The sequence below is a fragment of the Gymnogyps californianus genome, chromosome 8, assembly GCF_018139145.2.
Source record: "Gymnogyps californianus isolate 813 chromosome 8, ASM1813914v2, whole genome shotgun sequence".
NCBI lineage: Eukaryota > Metazoa > Chordata > Aves > Accipitriformes > Cathartidae > Gymnogyps > Gymnogyps californianus.
This window is the reverse complement of record NC_059478.1, coordinates 16,878,752-16,896,170: the sequence shown is the minus strand read 5'-3', so window position 1 is coordinate 16,896,170 and position 17,419 is coordinate 16,878,752. Positions and strand designations below refer to the sequence as shown.

At 35.6% G+C, this 17,419-nt stretch overlaps 1 protein-coding gene across 4 annotated transcripts in view; it reads left to right on the top strand.

Moving 5' to 3' along the window:
* The window catches only part of ABCD3 (ATP binding cassette subfamily D member 3), a 31,747-nt gene extending 19,073 nt beyond the window's left edge, over positions 1-12,674 (top strand). For 3 of the 4 annotated variants that reach the window (XM_050901293.1, XM_050901292.1, XM_050901296.1), the window contains exons 5-23: positions 434-503; positions 1,378-1,475; positions 2,144-2,267; positions 3,254-3,310; positions 4,509-4,651; positions 5,012-5,081; positions 5,526-5,595; positions 5,723-5,820; positions 5,900-5,991; positions 6,543-6,631; positions 6,708-6,780; positions 7,830-7,893; positions 8,308-8,385; positions 8,479-8,544; positions 8,647-8,736; positions 8,959-9,078; positions 9,511-9,615; positions 10,997-11,053; positions 11,821-12,674. In XM_050901293.1, the coding sequence (XP_050757250.1) occupies positions 434-503; positions 1,378-1,475; positions 2,144-2,267; positions 3,254-3,310; positions 4,509-4,651; positions 5,012-5,081; positions 5,526-5,595; positions 5,723-5,820; positions 5,900-5,991; positions 6,543-6,631; positions 6,708-6,780; positions 7,830-7,893; positions 8,308-8,385; positions 8,479-8,544; positions 8,647-8,736; positions 8,959-9,078; positions 9,511-9,615; positions 10,997-11,053; positions 11,821-11,898 (1,642 nt within the window). In that variant the 3' untranslated portion in view covers positions 11,899-12,674. Of the gene's footprint in view, positions 1-433; positions 504-1,377; positions 1,476-2,143; positions 2,268-3,253; positions 3,311-4,508; positions 4,652-5,011; positions 5,082-5,525; positions 5,596-5,722; positions 5,821-5,899; positions 5,992-6,542; positions 6,638-6,707; positions 6,781-7,829; positions 7,894-8,307; positions 8,386-8,478; positions 8,545-8,646; positions 8,737-8,958; positions 9,079-9,510; positions 9,616-10,996; positions 11,054-11,820 lie in introns of all 4 variants that reach the window. The other variant, XM_050901295.1, reaches the window with a different exon arrangement.
* The last annotated feature ends 4,745 nt before the right edge of the window (positions 12,675-17,419 follow it).

The following is a 17,419-nucleotide window of genomic DNA, read 5'->3' as shown; positions in this document are numbered from 1 at the left end:
GTTGCTCTTGTTGCTAATTGAAGCAAGTCAGAATTTGTCTTGAAGTGTGAATTCAAAATGATATTGTATTTCAGGAGAGACTTTTAGTGCTTCGTAGAATGGAAGGACTGCTTTGTTTCTCTCCTGTGAGAATCTGTGAAAGCAAAGAAGGAAAGGAACTGGTATTCTGTGACCATGAATTTCTGAGCCCTTAATGCAGGCAGTTACTGCAGGAGCAGAAGGGAGATAACTGCTTAGTCTGTCACTTACTACTTAACTTACAGAGTTAGTAAGTTAAGTCTGTCATACTTGGTCCTACAGCTGATACTACAGATTTCCACGATTTTTTTTTTTCCCTCTGTGTGGTCCACTGAGAATTTATCCGCTTAAGACATGCTAGTTTATACTTTCTTGTTTCTCTTGTAACTAACTCTTAGCTGATGGTCATTTACAGTGCTATCATTGGCCGCAGCAGAAAAGATTTCAAGAAATACTTGTTCAACTTCATCGCCGCAATGCCTGCTGTAAGTGCTTTTCTTGTGCCAGCCTTTTAGTAGAATATATTTTAAATGTAAATTAAGAATTTGAGCAAAAGATCTCAAATGAGTGTCTTAAAACCTATGGAAATTAGTTGGTTTACATGCAAGTCTGTATTAAGACACATATAATTTTCTGGCTCCAAAATGTGGGAGACTTTATCAGCATGTTTCCTTATTGATTGCAACTATTTTTCTGACAGATATGTTTAGGTTTGCAAGTTGGTTTTGTTGATGGCAATTTTGACGGATAGCTTAACGTGCCATCTGTAGTACTGTATAATAACGTCATATGGATCGGGTGATGTTTCAATATTGTAGGTTTGGAATTCTTTTGACACCATTGAAGATGAAGATTTCTTTTTAGTCTTTAATTTTTATATTTCTTACAGCTTCTTCTGAGATTTGTTATGCTTTTTTCTACCCTTTAACTTTCCTTCAGCTTGTCAACATCTCTGACCTGCACTAGATAGAAATAATTGTTACTACCTAATAGATAATGTACCTGGTTTACAATAGATTTAAAAGTGAATTGATAAATTTAAGGTAGTGGTTATAAAATGGTGGCTCTTTTCTAGAGCTTATCAGAAGAGCTGAAGATATGCTATGTGAGCATAGTTTTATATGAAATCTTTTGATGTGGTGAGATCCGCTGGGAACTGGAGTGTTCAAAAATGTAGACAAAAACCTAGTCAGTGGTCCTGCAGATGCTATATGGTTGGTCTTAGGTGTGTTAATGGTATTATTGACTTCAAGGGGAAAATTCACCTGTTCTAAAGTGTTTGCACAGTTTATGCTGCAAACTGATCTAAGTATATTAAATCTTGTTAGCTAAATGTTGAAATACTGTCTCTTATTTTAGATCTCTTTAGTGAATAACTTCCTGAAGTATGGTCTAAATGAATTGAAACTTTGCTTCCGAGTAAGACTTACCAGATACCTCTATGAGGAATATCTTAAGTAAGTAACACCTTGTTAATGTCTAAAGGTTTTAAAAACTAAATTGATTAAAATCAACCCAAATCATTTTAAGAACATAGTAAGAAGGTAGCAAGGTGCTTAATAGGTTAGGTATGCTGTTTAGAAAAGGCTTTTGGTTGCAATTAACTTGCAGTTAAGGATAAGTGGCTTATCCAGGTTGTATATGGCACAGATACAAAGACAGCAAAGTTGGCTCAATTGGGGGGAAAAAAAAAAATAATGCACTGTACTGCTTCCATTACTGGGTCAGCTTCCAAAGTACTTCAGTTGCTTTCATATACTGCTAATAATCCTGCAGACTGAATTGGATGCATGAACCTGAGTAGCTGCTTATGTCCTTCTGCACTGAATTTTGGTTGTCAGGTGTGCTGATGCAGTGTTTGTGAGGGTTTTCTAATTCTAAGTGCGGCAGCAGTGCATAGAGCAGCATGGGCCTGAGCTTCAGCTAAGACATCCTGGAGCCTAAACAGTTCTGCAGGATTTAATGTGGATCTGGTCAGGCAGAAGCACAAGCTATGTTGACTCCATACAGTCATTTAATTTTTGCACTACTTTCCATCTCAATTGTAGGAATCAGAGGGGTTACAATTATTTGAGATACCAGGTAATGAATTTTTTTCTGCCACTTAGCTATTGTTTTGTTTCAGAGCTTATACGTATTACAAAATGGGAAATCTGGACAACAGAATAGCTAATCCAGATCAACTCCTTACACAGGATGTGGAAAAATTCTGTAACAGTGTAGTGGACCTGTACTCGAACCTTAGCAAGGTAAGTCTTTTCAGAGGGAACTTTGAGTAATAGCTATGGATGTTTAGGATGTGATGTCAGAGCTCAAAATAATTGCTTGCTTTTATATGTGTATTGCTTGGAGTATGGTGCTAAGAAAAATTGTTTATGTTATTATATTGTTTCCTACTCTCTGTGGTTTCCATGACCTCTGCTAAAGCACTGTTGTGGGTTGTTATAATTTGTATTAAATTTTCTTTTAAAGAACTTACTGCATTCTTTTGCAGTTGAACAGTGATGAGTACGCTTTCTCAGCTAGTTAGGTTTCAGAAGAAAACCAATGGCTAGCTTTTAGTTATGAATATTATTTTGGGTAGGGAGGTGTGGTTGAATAAGCATTTTCCTCTGTTTCTGGTGTAAATTTTAGGGGTTTTAGGTAATGAAGTAGAATACTGTTGAAATTTTTAGACTAAATTTTTTTTTTGATGCTATGTTGTTCCTACAAGCAGAAGTATAAAGCAAAATACAAGTTGATGTGTTCAAAAACTCCTGGCTACAAAACCTGTAGTTCAGCTGCTCTAGCTTTGAGAGAGAGTGTATGGAACAGGATGCTTGCAAATTGGAATATTGCTTCTGTCAGGTAGATAGCCAACTATATGGCATTATCCTTCTGCTTGGTATTTCTCACAATTACTTCAGTTAAGTAATCATGGGGTCTAGTCCAACTTTACTTAGTGAACAGAGTGTTATTACAGACCTAAAATAGTGAAGTACTTTTCTATACGGTATGTACTTTATCTGAAGATCATGATGCTTTTACATTCAGTTCTTGAGTGAATGTTTTCAGGAAAATGTCATGTGGCTGAGATTCCTTTTGTTTTAGCTTTTAGTTTGTATAATAGGTTAACCAGTATTGTGCTTTTAACGCAGAGCTATAACTGTTCTTGGGGTGGCTGGTGGTTTCTGGACCATTTTATATTTGTTTTATGTTGGTATTCTAATGCTTTTTTCCTATGCTTCTCTTACAGCCCTTCTTGGATATAGTTTTGTATATCTTCAAGCTAACAAGTGCAATAGGAGCTCAGGTAAATTGAGTGGGTTTTTTAGAGTTATAAGCAAATTTTCCCTTCTTTGGTTATAGCCTTGTACCTGTTTGGAGTCTGAGGAAAACTCTAGACATTAATTATAGATTCATCCATTATTTGAAGGGATATACTGAAAATATGCTTTTACACTTAATGTTTTGTATGCTTTATTGCTCTCTATCTTGAGGCAAGCAAAATAAAAAATAGAATTTGCAGGCATTCAATCAACAATTTGAAGAAACAAGAAAGCAGTTACTTGGGAATCCCATTTAGTACAATACCCTTCTGGCCGCTTATATCTTGCGTGACTTCCGTTTAAGGGAGAAAATAAGTTTTCTGTTTCTTTGCAGCCTCTATAAAGGGGAGCCATTCCTTGCATTGAGCTGTATGACCATTATATTCCCCCCTCAATAAGCTGAATAATTTCAGGAATAATTCTTCAGCTTAGTAAAATGATGCATTATCAAAATGTTCAGGGTTTGACAAGAAGTAGCTCTGGGACACAATGTAGATTTTGTCGAAACAGACTGCAATAACGTTTAGCTGAACCTAGGTAATTTTTTCAGTCTCAAATGTCTTTGCATTGCTCTCTGTAATACTTAGTTATTACAGGCAGTTTATGGCAAATTCAGTTTATGCCTTTCGTTTTATGCCATACCACACTTCAGTAATATTTAAGCATGCTGTTTGGGAGCCCTGGTCTATTGAAGCTTAGGATCCAGAAGAATAAGAGATCCCTACCAGGACTGCTTGAGAGAAGCAGGAAATATGTTGGAGATGTATGGATCAAAGAAGGGAACGGGATTGAAATATTGACTGCTATGACAATGTAGCAAATATAGAGAAAAAGAAGGGGGTACAAATGAAGGAGAGGAAATGAGAAAGAACCAGGAAATTATTGGTGAAATAAGCTAGGACAGTAGAACACAGAGATCGTACTGGGTGATGATAAAAACTTGAGTAGAAGGCTGGGATGGGAAGGGCATCTGGGGACAGAGAATTAGTAAAATCAGTAAAGCAGTATCTACAACACAAAAGAAAGGAACGTGATGGGAATTGCAAGAATAATTGAATTGGTAACGTAGACACATGGGAGGTGAGAATCAAGGGAGTCATGCTTTCTGGGCATTTTGGATACAGATTTTGCAATTTGAGACCATCTAGATGGCAAGCTTTTATTCTTTTTTGATATTCACAGGGTCCAGCTAGCATGATGGCATACTTGATTATTTCGGGGTTTTTCCTTACACGTTTAAGGAGACCAATTGGCAAGATGACTATTATAGAACAAAAATATGAAGGGGAGTACAGATACGTCAACTCACGGCTTATTACAAACAGGTATAGATTTACTTGGATGGCAAGATGTAAGTGACAGAGTAATACTGTGGTGTAAATGGAAGTTGTATGTTAAAATATATTTTGAAAGTCTGATGCTATCAGTTGTGAGCAAAGTGTTTGCGTCTTTATGCAGATTATTATTAAATAATTTGTATGTGCATTATATTCTTAATTCAAAAGACAAACTGTAGCTGGGGTATAATAAGCTTATGTTCTGCTGTTGTGAAAAAGTACTAACTCTTATTTCATAAGGTAACTGAAAGAGCTATATTCCTGTGTTTTATGGCTGACTTTTTCAAAGACTGTCTTTAACAAAATGAAGTTGCATTCTTTGTGGGTTTGTTGTTTTTTTTTTTTTAGTGAAGAAATTGCTTTTTATAATGGAAACTTGAGAGAAAAACAGACTATTCACAAAACCTTCCGTAAACTGGTAAGACTTCTTTTATCTTTTAAAACATTTTAAGCAAAACTTCAATTAATTTTATCATGGTGATTCTTGACATATATTAATATAAATTGAATTATAGTGGCTTGGTGTTTATGCTGCTACAGTCATTAGATTTAAAAATAAATCAGTAGGCTATAAACAGAACACAAGTTTCTGATAGAATGGTCTTTCTCTTGCCACTTACCTCATTTTTACCCACCACAATTACTATTCTCTCACTGCTTAGTTTCAAGTGTAGGTTGTTTTGATCTAGAGTGCAAGTCTTTGCCAGCAGGGACACTTGTGCAGTGCTTGTCACAGTTACAGGCGTGTTGAGGTGACTTACTGAAAAGTAACTATGTTTGGAATCAAATGTCTGTAAAATAATAAAAGATAGTAAAACAGGTACTGATATAGTTTGACCTTTTTTCTTCTGTAACTTACCAGGTTGAACACTTGCATAATTTTATCCTGTTCCGGTTCTCTATGGGTTTCATTGATACTATCATTGCCAAATGTAAGTGTTTGTCCAGCGCTAATGGCTTGCTATAAATAACAAAGTGCTAAACTCTTTACATGAGAATTCTCTTTTTTTCTTATTGCTTCAATTAATGTGTAGCTTAATATTTGCTCTTAAACTGCAGACCTTGCCACTGTGGTTGGCTACCTGGTTGTTAGTCGTCCATTTTTGAACCTGGCTGATCCTCGTCATCAGAATAGTACTCATGCAGAACTTTTGGAGGTAAATAGAACAGAATTTAAAACAATTTCCTGGATTTAAATTTTGTTAGTCCACAAAAGGAAACTTTCTTCTACTCTAGGATTACTACCAAAGTGGAAGAATGTTACTGAGAATGTCTCAAGCTTTGGGCAGAATAGTCCTAGCAGGCCGTGAAATGACAAGATTGGCTGGGTAAGCTTAATAGTAGTTTTTTAAAATAATCTTTCTTAAAGTTATGTTGTTGCTGTTTCTCATCTCATTTTAAGAAACTGACTGTACAATTAAAATGAGCTTGTGTGCTTTGTTCATTGCAGCACCCTAAAAATCTAGAAATTAAAAACATTTTATGCTGAAAACATATCTGAAGACGTGCTAATTATGTCCACTAGTAACTTCATATCTGAATAGTAGCCGCATACAGTTTGAATGTTTAATTGAAAAGACATTGTCAAATGCTTATAAGTCAATTATGTATTGATTATTTACCAAACTTTTTTTTTTACATCTTAAGAAGAAAAGTTACCAAATATTTGGCTATTACAGGAAACGGTTCTTGTAAATACTGTGAATATTGGACAACCTCAGTGCAATGCTAAAATGTAAACATTCTCTTTCTATGCTGGGTTGAGTAACTTTGTCATTTTGTCAGTTTAATAGAGTACTCAGAGCTTCTATGCATTTCTAAAACTTCTAACGATTAATTACTTATAGTTTGTTTTTTGGGTTTTGTTGTTTTTTTTTAGTTTCACAGCTCGAATTACAGAATTAATGCAGGTTCTGAAGGACTTGAATAGTGGCAAATATCAGCGTACTATGGTATCACAAGAAAAAGGTACATGTGACATAATATGTAATATGTGCATCTCTCTGTAGTGTTCCAGTCTCTAATACTTTTTTCTTAATTTAAGATGCAGATAAAAAGGAAGCTTTGCCTTTGATACCTGGATCTGGAGAAATTATCAACACTGATAACCTTATCAAGTATGTTTACAAAGTTTCTGCAACTTCAATATTTTTAACGTAGTCTGGCTTTTAAGTCTTTCCCTCTACCGCTATTAATAGAAGTTTTAATACATGTTATTACAATATGCAATTCCTGTTGTACTATAGTTTATTTACAAATAATTCCACCTCACTCCCACTCAGCATTTCTATTCTGTAAGTCAATCCTTGTCCTCTCATGTTAGCAGAAGACATAATATGCTGTCTGGACTTAGCCTTTTTGGTAACATTTCCTGCTGTCCTTTGGAGTATGACTTCCCAGACCATTCTGTTAACACTTTATCAAGTTTCTTCTTAGAAATATGTTGGTTACAAATTTTATTCCATTATATAATTCAACTGTAAAAATCAGGGGCAAGTCTGTATTCAGTTTCAAAATATTTGCTTGTATTTCTGTATGCTTGGACAGTTCATTGATGTACTCAAGTAGCAATCAATTCCTCAGTTCTTTGCAGTCTGAGGAACATAGTATTGACATAGTAGTACTGCTTAAAGGCATAAAGTAAAGCCAGTTAAGAGATTAAATAGCCTCAGTCTGGTCGATGTGGAAAGCAGATAGTGGAATAGAGGGGAAAGGGGGGAGGAACAGGGAAAGGAGATGATAGAGCTTTTTTTTATTATTTTATTTTAAAAACAAAAAAAAAAGGCAAGGGGGAGGTGAGCAGAGAAGTCATTCATTGTGTATCCTAGAACTAATGGAATACACTTTCACTAGCAGGTTTAAAATGAAGTGCATCCTTAAATGTAGGTATATATCCACAAGATGTTTTGGAGACCAAAGGCTTAGGAGGATTCAGAAAACAAATATATGAAGGGAAAAAAAAAAATCTGTAGATGTTTGTTAAATGCTAAGGTACCACTTTTGGTTCAAGAACTTCCTTAGCTGTTAATAGTTGGAAACTGGGACAGTGTACTGAATGAACTACTGCTGAAGTCTTCCCCTCTTCCTTAAATCTCTGAGTAAGCATGCAGTATTAGCTGCTTTTAGGCAACTGCTCTATTTTTTTTTAATGTTGCAATACAAATAGGTTTGATCATGTTCCGTTGGTGACACCTAATGGAGATGTTTTGATTCAAGACCTTAACTTTGAGGTAAGTTTTTTAATATCATAGAAAATGATATTCATATAAAATTTTAAAGTGAAGATGATAATTTCAGAGGTAATTTGATTTATAAAAAAATGTGCAAACAAAAATGAGAGGTACTTATATAGTATGCTTAAATCTGAACAAAATTAATCATCGTGTTACTTTAAAAAAAAAAAAGGGGGCAATAAGCTATCTTCCCAAAAAATGTTTTTATTGTTACAAGTGTGTTTTCTTCCAGCTGCAGTTGGTGCTAAACTAGTTGGAAAAAAACGTTAATTATTGGTGGAAATTACTCGTTGTAGTGTCAGAAAGTACTATGTACAAGCCTACGAGGATACCAGCTTGTCTTACTGTTTGTAGAAGCTTTCAACAATACTTACTCACTACCCTTTTAATGTGTTGGCTTTGCGTTTCTAGGTTCGATCTGGTGCAAATGTACTGATTTGTGGGCCAAATGGCTGTGGGAAGAGCTCACTTTTTCGCGTTCTTGGTGAGGTAAGGGAACTTTTTAAAATAAACGGGGGAGAATCCAAAGCACTGTTGCAATTGGACTTTTTTGGTCAAGTTTAAACCTTTTTCTTGTTGCAGTTGTGGCCTTTGTTTGGTGGGCGTTTAACAAAACCTGTAAGAGGAAAGTTGTTCTATGTTCCCCAGGTGAGGCAAAGTACTTTAATTGAAAATAGTGTTCTCTTTCTTCCTACTTTGACTATGTTTAGAAATATTTGACATGTCTTTTTGTTTCTAACTGTATCTCAGAGACCATATATGACTCTTGGAACGCTAAGAGATCAAGTTATATATCCAGATACTTTAGAAGATCAGAGAAAGAAAGGGATTTCTGACCAGGTAGTGATAATTAGTTCATTAACCCTTTATCTTGCTTAAGATGAGTAATGCTTCAGATTTAAAAATACTGAAACTGCTATTAAAAACACTGCATTCAGTTTGTTTTTAATATTTATCAGGGTTGATAGTACACCAGTATAATAGTATAACCCTTTATAACCTTTTTCAATCATTTCTTTAAGTTCGCTTAAGCTCTATTCGTCATTCCTGTTTCAATAAAAGGTGCTGAAGGAGTACTTGAATAATGTCCAGCTGGGTCAAATCTTGGAACGTGAAGGAGGCTGGGATAGTGTTCAGGATTGGATGGATGTACTCAGCGGGGGAGAAAAACAGAGAATGGCGGTATGTCTCAAAAGCGTAAATACTTAACAAATACAGGACATAGGTTGAAAACGTAATCTGAATTGTAAGTGATTTTTCTTTACTAAATATTAATATTTTACTTAGAAGAAACCCCCAAAATGTGAAATACCTGAATACTGAGAAAACAACCTAAAATAGTGTTTATTGTACTCAAAATTTAATAGGAAATGTTGACCTCTTACCACGCCTTACATTTTGATTATATAAACAGAAGTTCTAAAATAATTGTTTTTCAAAAAAAAAGTAAAGATAACGTACAGCTCTCAGATTTTCAGGCTTCAGTGGGTGCCAACTTAAAAGAAATTCCCTTGCCACAGTAAATTTTTGGACACTAATTCTTAGTTTAACTTCTAACAGTGCATTATTGGTTGTAGTTCTGTATCCACAGTAGTTTTTTGGTTTGCATTCCAGATGGCAAGGTTATTCTATCATAAGCCCCAGTTTGCAATTCTGGATGAGTGCACCAGTGCTGTTAGCGTTGATGTAGAAGGCTACATTTACAGCCACTGCCGAAAGGTAAGCTCTTTGTTTCTAGAATTATATCTCTGTATGTTAAGAGGAAACTTAAAATGATACAAGGTGCGCTCTTCTTTATGCCTAGTGCACATTAAAAATAAAAAAAAAAAAGGCTTAGAAGGGCATGCAAGGACCCTTTATGCACACTAGAATTTGATAATTGTTTTTGTAGTTTTAGGATAATTTAGATGTACATGTGGCCTCTGTATATCAGAGAACTCTTACTAACTGCTAAGTAACCTTACTTTTCCACATAAACTCTTAGAATGTCAAGTGAAGATCAAATAATCTGAAATTTTATACTTTTTTGTAGTTCGTGAGGTTTCTTTTGGCCAGGGCAACAGCAGTGAAAGGCTGGAAATGAACATTTCCATCTATTTTGAGATATGAAAAGCCAAGCACTCCAGGAAAACATGATGATATTAAATATAGTTTTCTTTTTCCTTTCCCTCTTATACTCGCCATTTTGGATTCTACGTAGTGCAATGTGAAATATCAGTAAGATTCAATTTCACAACCCTAGCCTGGGAAAGAATGGGCTTGATATAACAGTAATTACTGAGTAGCAGTATTCTCAGAATGGTAGTGGAGCAAAACTGTGCATCCATGGAAACATGTGCTTGTAACTTGAAGTGGGAACTTAAGGAGCCTTCTGTAGTAGTAAATTGACGCTAGGTGAGGACTCTGCAGAAGAACGGACGTTATTTCTTGAACTAATTTTACCACATTAATATCAATACCCTGACAATTTTCGAAGTCTGTTTTGCATAGAGTTGTTGTTCTGTTAACTTGAATGTTCATTTGTACTTTTGTTTGAGTTACTGTTGCCAAGTGGCTAATGCATGTTACTGAAAAATAGAATTCCTGGTTAAGCTGTCCTTGCAGAAAGAAAAAATGTTACCCTGTTTTATCATCAAAGCCATTTTCTCCTTTAATTGGTGCTACTGTTAGGGATGCATAATTAACTGAGTTGCAGGGAAATGAAGATTATTCACCTTTAAATTGTCACACTAAGTTTATAATTCATTGATAGCTTTTGTGATTTTGGTTTTTTTGCTGTTAAAGTAGACTTCTTTTAGTCACCAGGTTTGTTGTGTTACCTGCGTCCTACTTTACCTCCTTTGCCCGGTTCATTCTACGGTTTGCCAAATCATTAGAAGTAAAAGAATAGTGAAATCAATTAAAAAAGATAAATCCCTCCTGCTTTTTTTTCCCTCCAAAATCTTGTATTAAGGCTACATATAAATACTGTTAATAATAGAGTCTGGAAGTTTGTGTTTATGAATTTAAGCTCTTCAGCTGATATCATGCTGAAAAATAAATTAACAACTGCCCCATGAGAAAAATTAACTGCTTTATTGTGTGTATTTTCTTCATGTAGGTTGGCATCACTCTCTTCACTGTCTCCCACAGAAAGTCACTCTGGAAACATCACGATGTATGTAGTCCTTGCTTTTGCTAAGGATATCTGTAGGTGGTAGGGGTTTTGTTGTTTGACTTTCTATTAAATTGACTTTACAATTCAAGGTGTTCTCATTTTACATCCTAATAGGTCATGTTCTGTTTTTTTTAAAAAGGTTTTACTTTCATAATCCAGTTGCACTATTTGAAATGTTCTTACCCTTCCAGTTATGAATGGAAAGGTAACCAAAAATCCTTAAATGTATCTGTAAAAGTAGCCTCAAAAATATGAAGGGCTCACTAGATACTTAAGTCTTCTTTCTGAGCCTCAAAAAAACTCTTGAACCAGAACCCAGTAAACAGCATGGAATTTTTGCGTTCAAGATACCTAATATATCTATGCATTAAAAAAATTCATCTCTAATACATGGACTTCTTTTTTTCCAAACTAAGATTTTACTATTGTTATTACTTTTTATGCAAACAGACTGTATGTGTGGGAAAAATACTGAATTAATACACAGGGATGAATGTGTACCTTAAGTATATTGTCACAAAACCCAAGATAGCAGTGTTAAGTCTAGGTTTGACCATTAGCAGACTGATGGATGATATGGAAAAAAAACAGTTTAACTTTTTTCCAGAGGCAGTTGAATTTAATGAAACATGAGGTGGGAGAAGCTTACCCTCTGGCTAGCTGAGTTTAAGATTTTGCATTAAAACTACTTCAAAATATAATTTATTTAGGCATTTATAGACCTAGTAATTTTTAGGTGGTTGATAATGTATGTTCTTTTATTTCAGTTTTACTTGCATATGGATGGCAGAGGAAACTACGAGTTCAAGAAAATAACTGAAGACACAGTTGAATTTGGATCTTAAAGTCATGAAATGAACGGCTACAGAGACTGATGGTTACAGGAAGCGTGTAGAATGGCAGACATTGTACAATAAAACTACTCAGCTTGTTTTTTAAACAAATTAACTAGGATAACCCAAAACAAGCTGTTAAGCGTTTACTATTATGTAGGATATTGCTAATTGTGTATATGTTGGTTTAATTATTGATATGTACTAAGAATGTCCTTATTCTTGTGGTTTAAAAACCTGCCTAAATTAAATTGGGCTTAAATCAGTGTAACCTGATTCATCCTGGGATGCAAACCATTTGAAATCAGCTGATTTGACTTTTGTAGACCTTCTTTCCCTTCAGTGAAAAGCCCTGTTAAAATTAGGGTTGCTACCTCTCTTGTTCCTGCAAAGCAGTCTTGGATTTTTGCTCTGTTCTATGCATATTTCTGAGTTATCTCACACGGTGCAGGACATTCTCCCATCTTCAGATCTGTGCCCTGTTAAATGAAAGAGCCTTTTCTGTGACCAAGCCTTGTGATGTAGCCAATATGCCCTTGCTGATGAAGGATGGACTGAACCTAAAAGACAAAACTAATTCCTTCTGGTAAAAAAATTAAGTTTGTTCTTTGCCGGGTTTTGGATTCTCTTTAACATCTGTCTGTCCATGCAATTCTCTCTGCTGCTCAGCATTACTTTCTCTCCCAGTTTAGCAAGAGCTTCATCTATCCCCCACCCTAGCTGGCCGTTTTCTGTCAGAGAAATACTATGGTAATGAAGAGTTGAGAGGAGGTTGAGGCAGGAAAGGACTGACAAAAAAAAAAAAAGGGCGGGGGAAAGAAATGTGTTCGATACAAGGAACATCAATCTTGTGCATGTTTTCAGCTCTGAAGAAATGAATGGCTCCTACAAGTAGAAACAGAGAACAGAATGTGGGTCCAGTCATTCTTCTCTTGAAATCAGTAGGGGTTAGAATGGACTCAAAAATGTTAATCTGTGAAATAGCAGACTATTGTCTGTCCTGTGTGTGTTCAGTCCTGTAATATAGCAGTTGCTTTTTCCAAGTTACTCCTTTTCTCCCTCTTCAAAAAATCAGATCTCCTTATGGTTTTAGCTGCCCTTCAGATCTGAGTTTGAAAGTAAGTGATAATGGTACTTCCTGTTTGGTCTTCTAGGCTGTGAAGCCTAAAATGATGCTTTCATCCTTCACGTTTATTCTCTTATGTGTCATGAGGTTTCTTGATTTCTGATACAAATTATTCACCAGTGATTCTCGCTGTTGCCTAAGGATCTCTAGTCTCTGCTGGTTTTCTTGTTCCAGCTGCCAAATCCCCTTGAAGAAACCAAACTCTTTAAAGAGTTTACTGTAACCATTTTTTCCATACAAATGATTACTGTGGTTGCCGTGTGACTTTGACAAACATAAATGCAGCAAGGTGATTTTTGTGATCAGGGAATAGGAAGGTATAACTCCAACTGAATTGCTGTTTAGGCTTTAAAACAAAAATTTACAATACCTGTTGTACAGTGAAGGTCTAGTAGTTTTTTAGTGTTCCATATAAGGTATAACACAGGAATGCACTACATGAAGGCATGCATAAAATATGCAATAAATCTGTTCTCTGTGCATCTTTTATCAAGGTTTTAGATTAAAAACAAAACCAACTTTTTATAAAATGGGTATGTACTTGGATGCACTGCTGTCTGTTATGTTTTACCCAATTTGATTAGTCATCATCTTTCATGTTGAAATTGCTACCTGTTAGTATTTTTCCTTGTATCATAGTTCTTGCCCATACCTGTCAGTACTACTATTCTTTCATAGTACTCAAATGCAAAAAGCTATCCTGGTATAAGAATCTAGTGACCACAGTGGATTCATAGTATAATGCATCAATGAAAATCAAAAAAGCCTCTCTGAACTGTAGCGTATTCAAGAGAATAAGGTACTGGAATAAATTTTTGTGCTTGGTCCACAAGAAGGCAAATAGATATCTCATTTTACTAATTTTTTTCTGTTCATTCAGATTCTCACATCAGCCATAACGTAGCAGGTAGCAGCATGCTGTATGTGAGGTGGTAGTCTTTTTAATTGTAACCATGACAGTAGGGACGCCAGGTAGTTTGTTGGGGGGGGGGTGTGTGTGTTTGTTTTGGGGGTTTTTGTGAAAGTTCTCAGCACAAATGCAACTTCTTCTCTTGGAAGGGATGTTTTAGTAGCCTTTAAGAGAAAAAAAGAAAAAAAAAATCTCTAAAATGAGAAAGTTGCTATTATCTTTGTGACTAGGGCAGACTTTGCAGTGGAGTAGTGAACTTGGGATACTTTAATGTATTTTTAACACTGACAAGCAAAACCACACACAGCACACTTACATAGCACCCCAGCAGCCAATCCCAAGGTACTTTACAATTCAATTGGTTAATAACAGAATTTTGTGTAATCTCAGATTTATTTTACAAACTAAAAACAAAAAAAGAAATTAAAAATCCAACTCCATAACCAAGGAGGAATAGGTTTGCCTTTAGATGCCATGAAGTTCGTTGAAACTGAGGATGCTAGTATCTCCTTAGGGCCAGGACTTGGTGTTTCTAAATATACTGGAAGGAAAGAAAAAATACTGTTCTGCGCTTGATTGTAAGAGAGGCTTATAAAGAAAGTATAAAAAAGAATGGTGTTTTAGAATGATATTCTTAAAAGGCCTTACATTAAAGTATTTTGAGATAGACTTGGTCTAATGAAAGATTGTAAAAAATCTAATGAAAATGATCCAAGTCTCAGTTCTGTTGCAGAATTGCACTGTGATACTGTATTTTAGCTGTTACATCTTTTTAATAGCACAAGTTGGAAGTTTGTAAATTGGAATTCTGAAATATCTTAGTAAGACAAAGTACTGATGAATATTTTCAGTCTCAAACTGTTGGTGCTTTGAAGATGGTACCGGTAATAGTCAGATGGCTGCATTTCAACAGTGATGGGAAACATTCCTGTATGTAAATACTGTAAAGTGTTTTGGAGGGGGAAATGGCGCTATATAAATGTAAGACATTAAGTGCCTCTGAAATAATAATAAATCTAAAGATAAAATATATCTAGACTTTTTATGTTTCTTTATGATGTGATTAGGAATTTTGTAACAATACAGTGATTGCATACTCAACAAATCTCAAGTTACTTAGTGAGCTGATTGACTTGTGTTCAGTTTATAAAGTCCGTAGTACTGTCTGAAATTCACCCTAGAATCAGCCAGATGATGCCATCCAGTTGTAGGCTTAACAAAAAAACATGAGCTGAGTACTTGAAGATGTGTACTTAGAGCAATTGGATTATAGGTGCATTAATCTGTTTTAAGTCTGCACTGATTCTGACCTCTCCTCTTCCTCCTTTGTCCACTGGCCACTTCTTTTTCCTTCAAGTTTATTGATTTTTAGAAGGGTGTGGGCCTGAATAAGGTTAACATAATATCAGTACTTAACGTGGTAATTCTTTTGAGTGCTGCTTAATCTTTGTACTTTGAAGAAAATAGGATAATCGCTCTCCACCTTTACTGTATTTGTGATTTTTAATGTTTTTCCTTTGTTGTGGTAGACATACCAGCTATCAGGATACTTGAAACTCAGTAGTGTAAAAGTGAAACCAAGATATGCTTGAATGAACTGATTTTAAGGGTCTTCTCTTGTGATCAGTGTTTTCTAATGCTAATTAGTACTAATTTTTCCTTCTCTTAGCTGAGATTAGTTGTGCAACAAGTGCATTGTGTAGCATTCTTAAAGGGTAGAGCTCCCTTTTGAAAGGAAATTCCTCAACCAAGGATGCAGTCTAAAAATCTGTGTCATTCAACTTAGCTGATGAGCTGGAGAGAAAAAAAAAAAGGAACTTCTGTGTTGTGGATAGGATGTTTAATACTTTAATATTTAGAGTAGTGTGAAGTCTGTTTCTTGTTCAACTCTGGGCTCTCAGCTACCCAGTTCATTCCAAATGCTTGGTTTGTATGCCTCAACACTTTAATTCTTCCTTGTGTAGAGGGAAGACATCAGTTCCTGGAATGGTAGAACTGAAACCATGGAGCAACAAATTCAAACTCCTTTTCAAGGATCAATCCACCATCTTTTGAGAATGTTCAGTAACCTTGGTCCAGTATTTCTCAATGTTTACTAAAGCTCCAGACAGCTATCCCCTCTCAGCAAAAATTAAGCTTTCTTGACAAAGACTATATTTGTTTGGGAGGTGGTGGTGCTTTCTACGGGACTAGCATGAAACTAGAATAAACTGCAAGGTGAACAGAACATCACTGTAAACCTTGTCATCTTCCATCCCAAGTGCAAAGCGCGTTTCACTGCATAACAGATATATTTTTCTTACCAACAAGCCCCCAGCAGGAAACGCGCACAAAAATCCAACCTACCACTGACCCTTGTAATTCTTCTGGGAAAAGGTGGCAGTGTAAGCTACATCCTAGCCAGTACCCATGTTGCAGGGATGTTTCTTGCCCAAATATATGTGCCACTTGGCACGGATAGGGTGGAGTGGACACACCTGGCTGGACAGCCCAAATGTAAGATTACTTTAGCATCACTTGAAAGTGACTTGTACTATAAGAAAATTCTGGATGTATTGCCACTTCATTAGCTCTGGTATACTAGAGAAGATGACTAGTGAGAAACAAAGCGGCATGGAGTGCTACCATGACACTTACTTGACAGACTTTTTAATTGGATTGCATCTAGTATTGAAACTTAAGTGACTTATGCTTCTGTAGAACAGGGAACTCAATCTTCATGTTTCTTAAATCTATAAAGAAATATCCTGTGGCTTAGGACTGGAGAGAACTAATTTAGTGATTCTTCCATAGGATTCAGCTCTCTGCACACTCAACAGATACTAGTGCATCACCTAATCCTTGGTGTTCTGAAGTGGTCTAGAAATGTGAAAAAACATTAAGATGGCCTATCATCAAGATAGGAATTAAAAATCCATTATTAAAATTTATATATAACTGTCATAGATACTATGAGATGTCCATGATAATCATCACCTGAAATTCAACTGTGAAAAATAGTAGGGGGAAAAGGTTACTTAGTTTTATAGAAAAAATAAACTACAACTTTTATCTGTTAAGAAGAAAATGAACAGTGTGCAAGTTCAAATTTCTGCTTATAAAGCTGCTGTTCAAAACACTTATTTCTATGTATAATGTATTTGCTTCTTTATTAGGTGTAGATACCAGTTGGTTTGTGCCAGTCCCTTTCATGAGCATGGAAAGAGGTTTCTTGGTTTTATGAGTGAGTGATGTGCAGCTGTTTTGGGAGGAGGTTGGTCGGCTGGTTTTCCCATCGCACGTTGTGGTTCCAGGCTCTTGCTAGTGCTCTGGATACAGTCAGATTTTTATTAATGATGCCTTAAACTTCACCTGGAAGTTTAGAATGGCTGTGCATGTTACAGGTTCCTATGTTATGTTTGTTTATATGTTCTGATGAAACCCATCCTGTCACATGCATTCAAACATAAGATGAAACTGGTTTCATCTTGAAACAGAAATGTAGCCAAGCTAGGTTA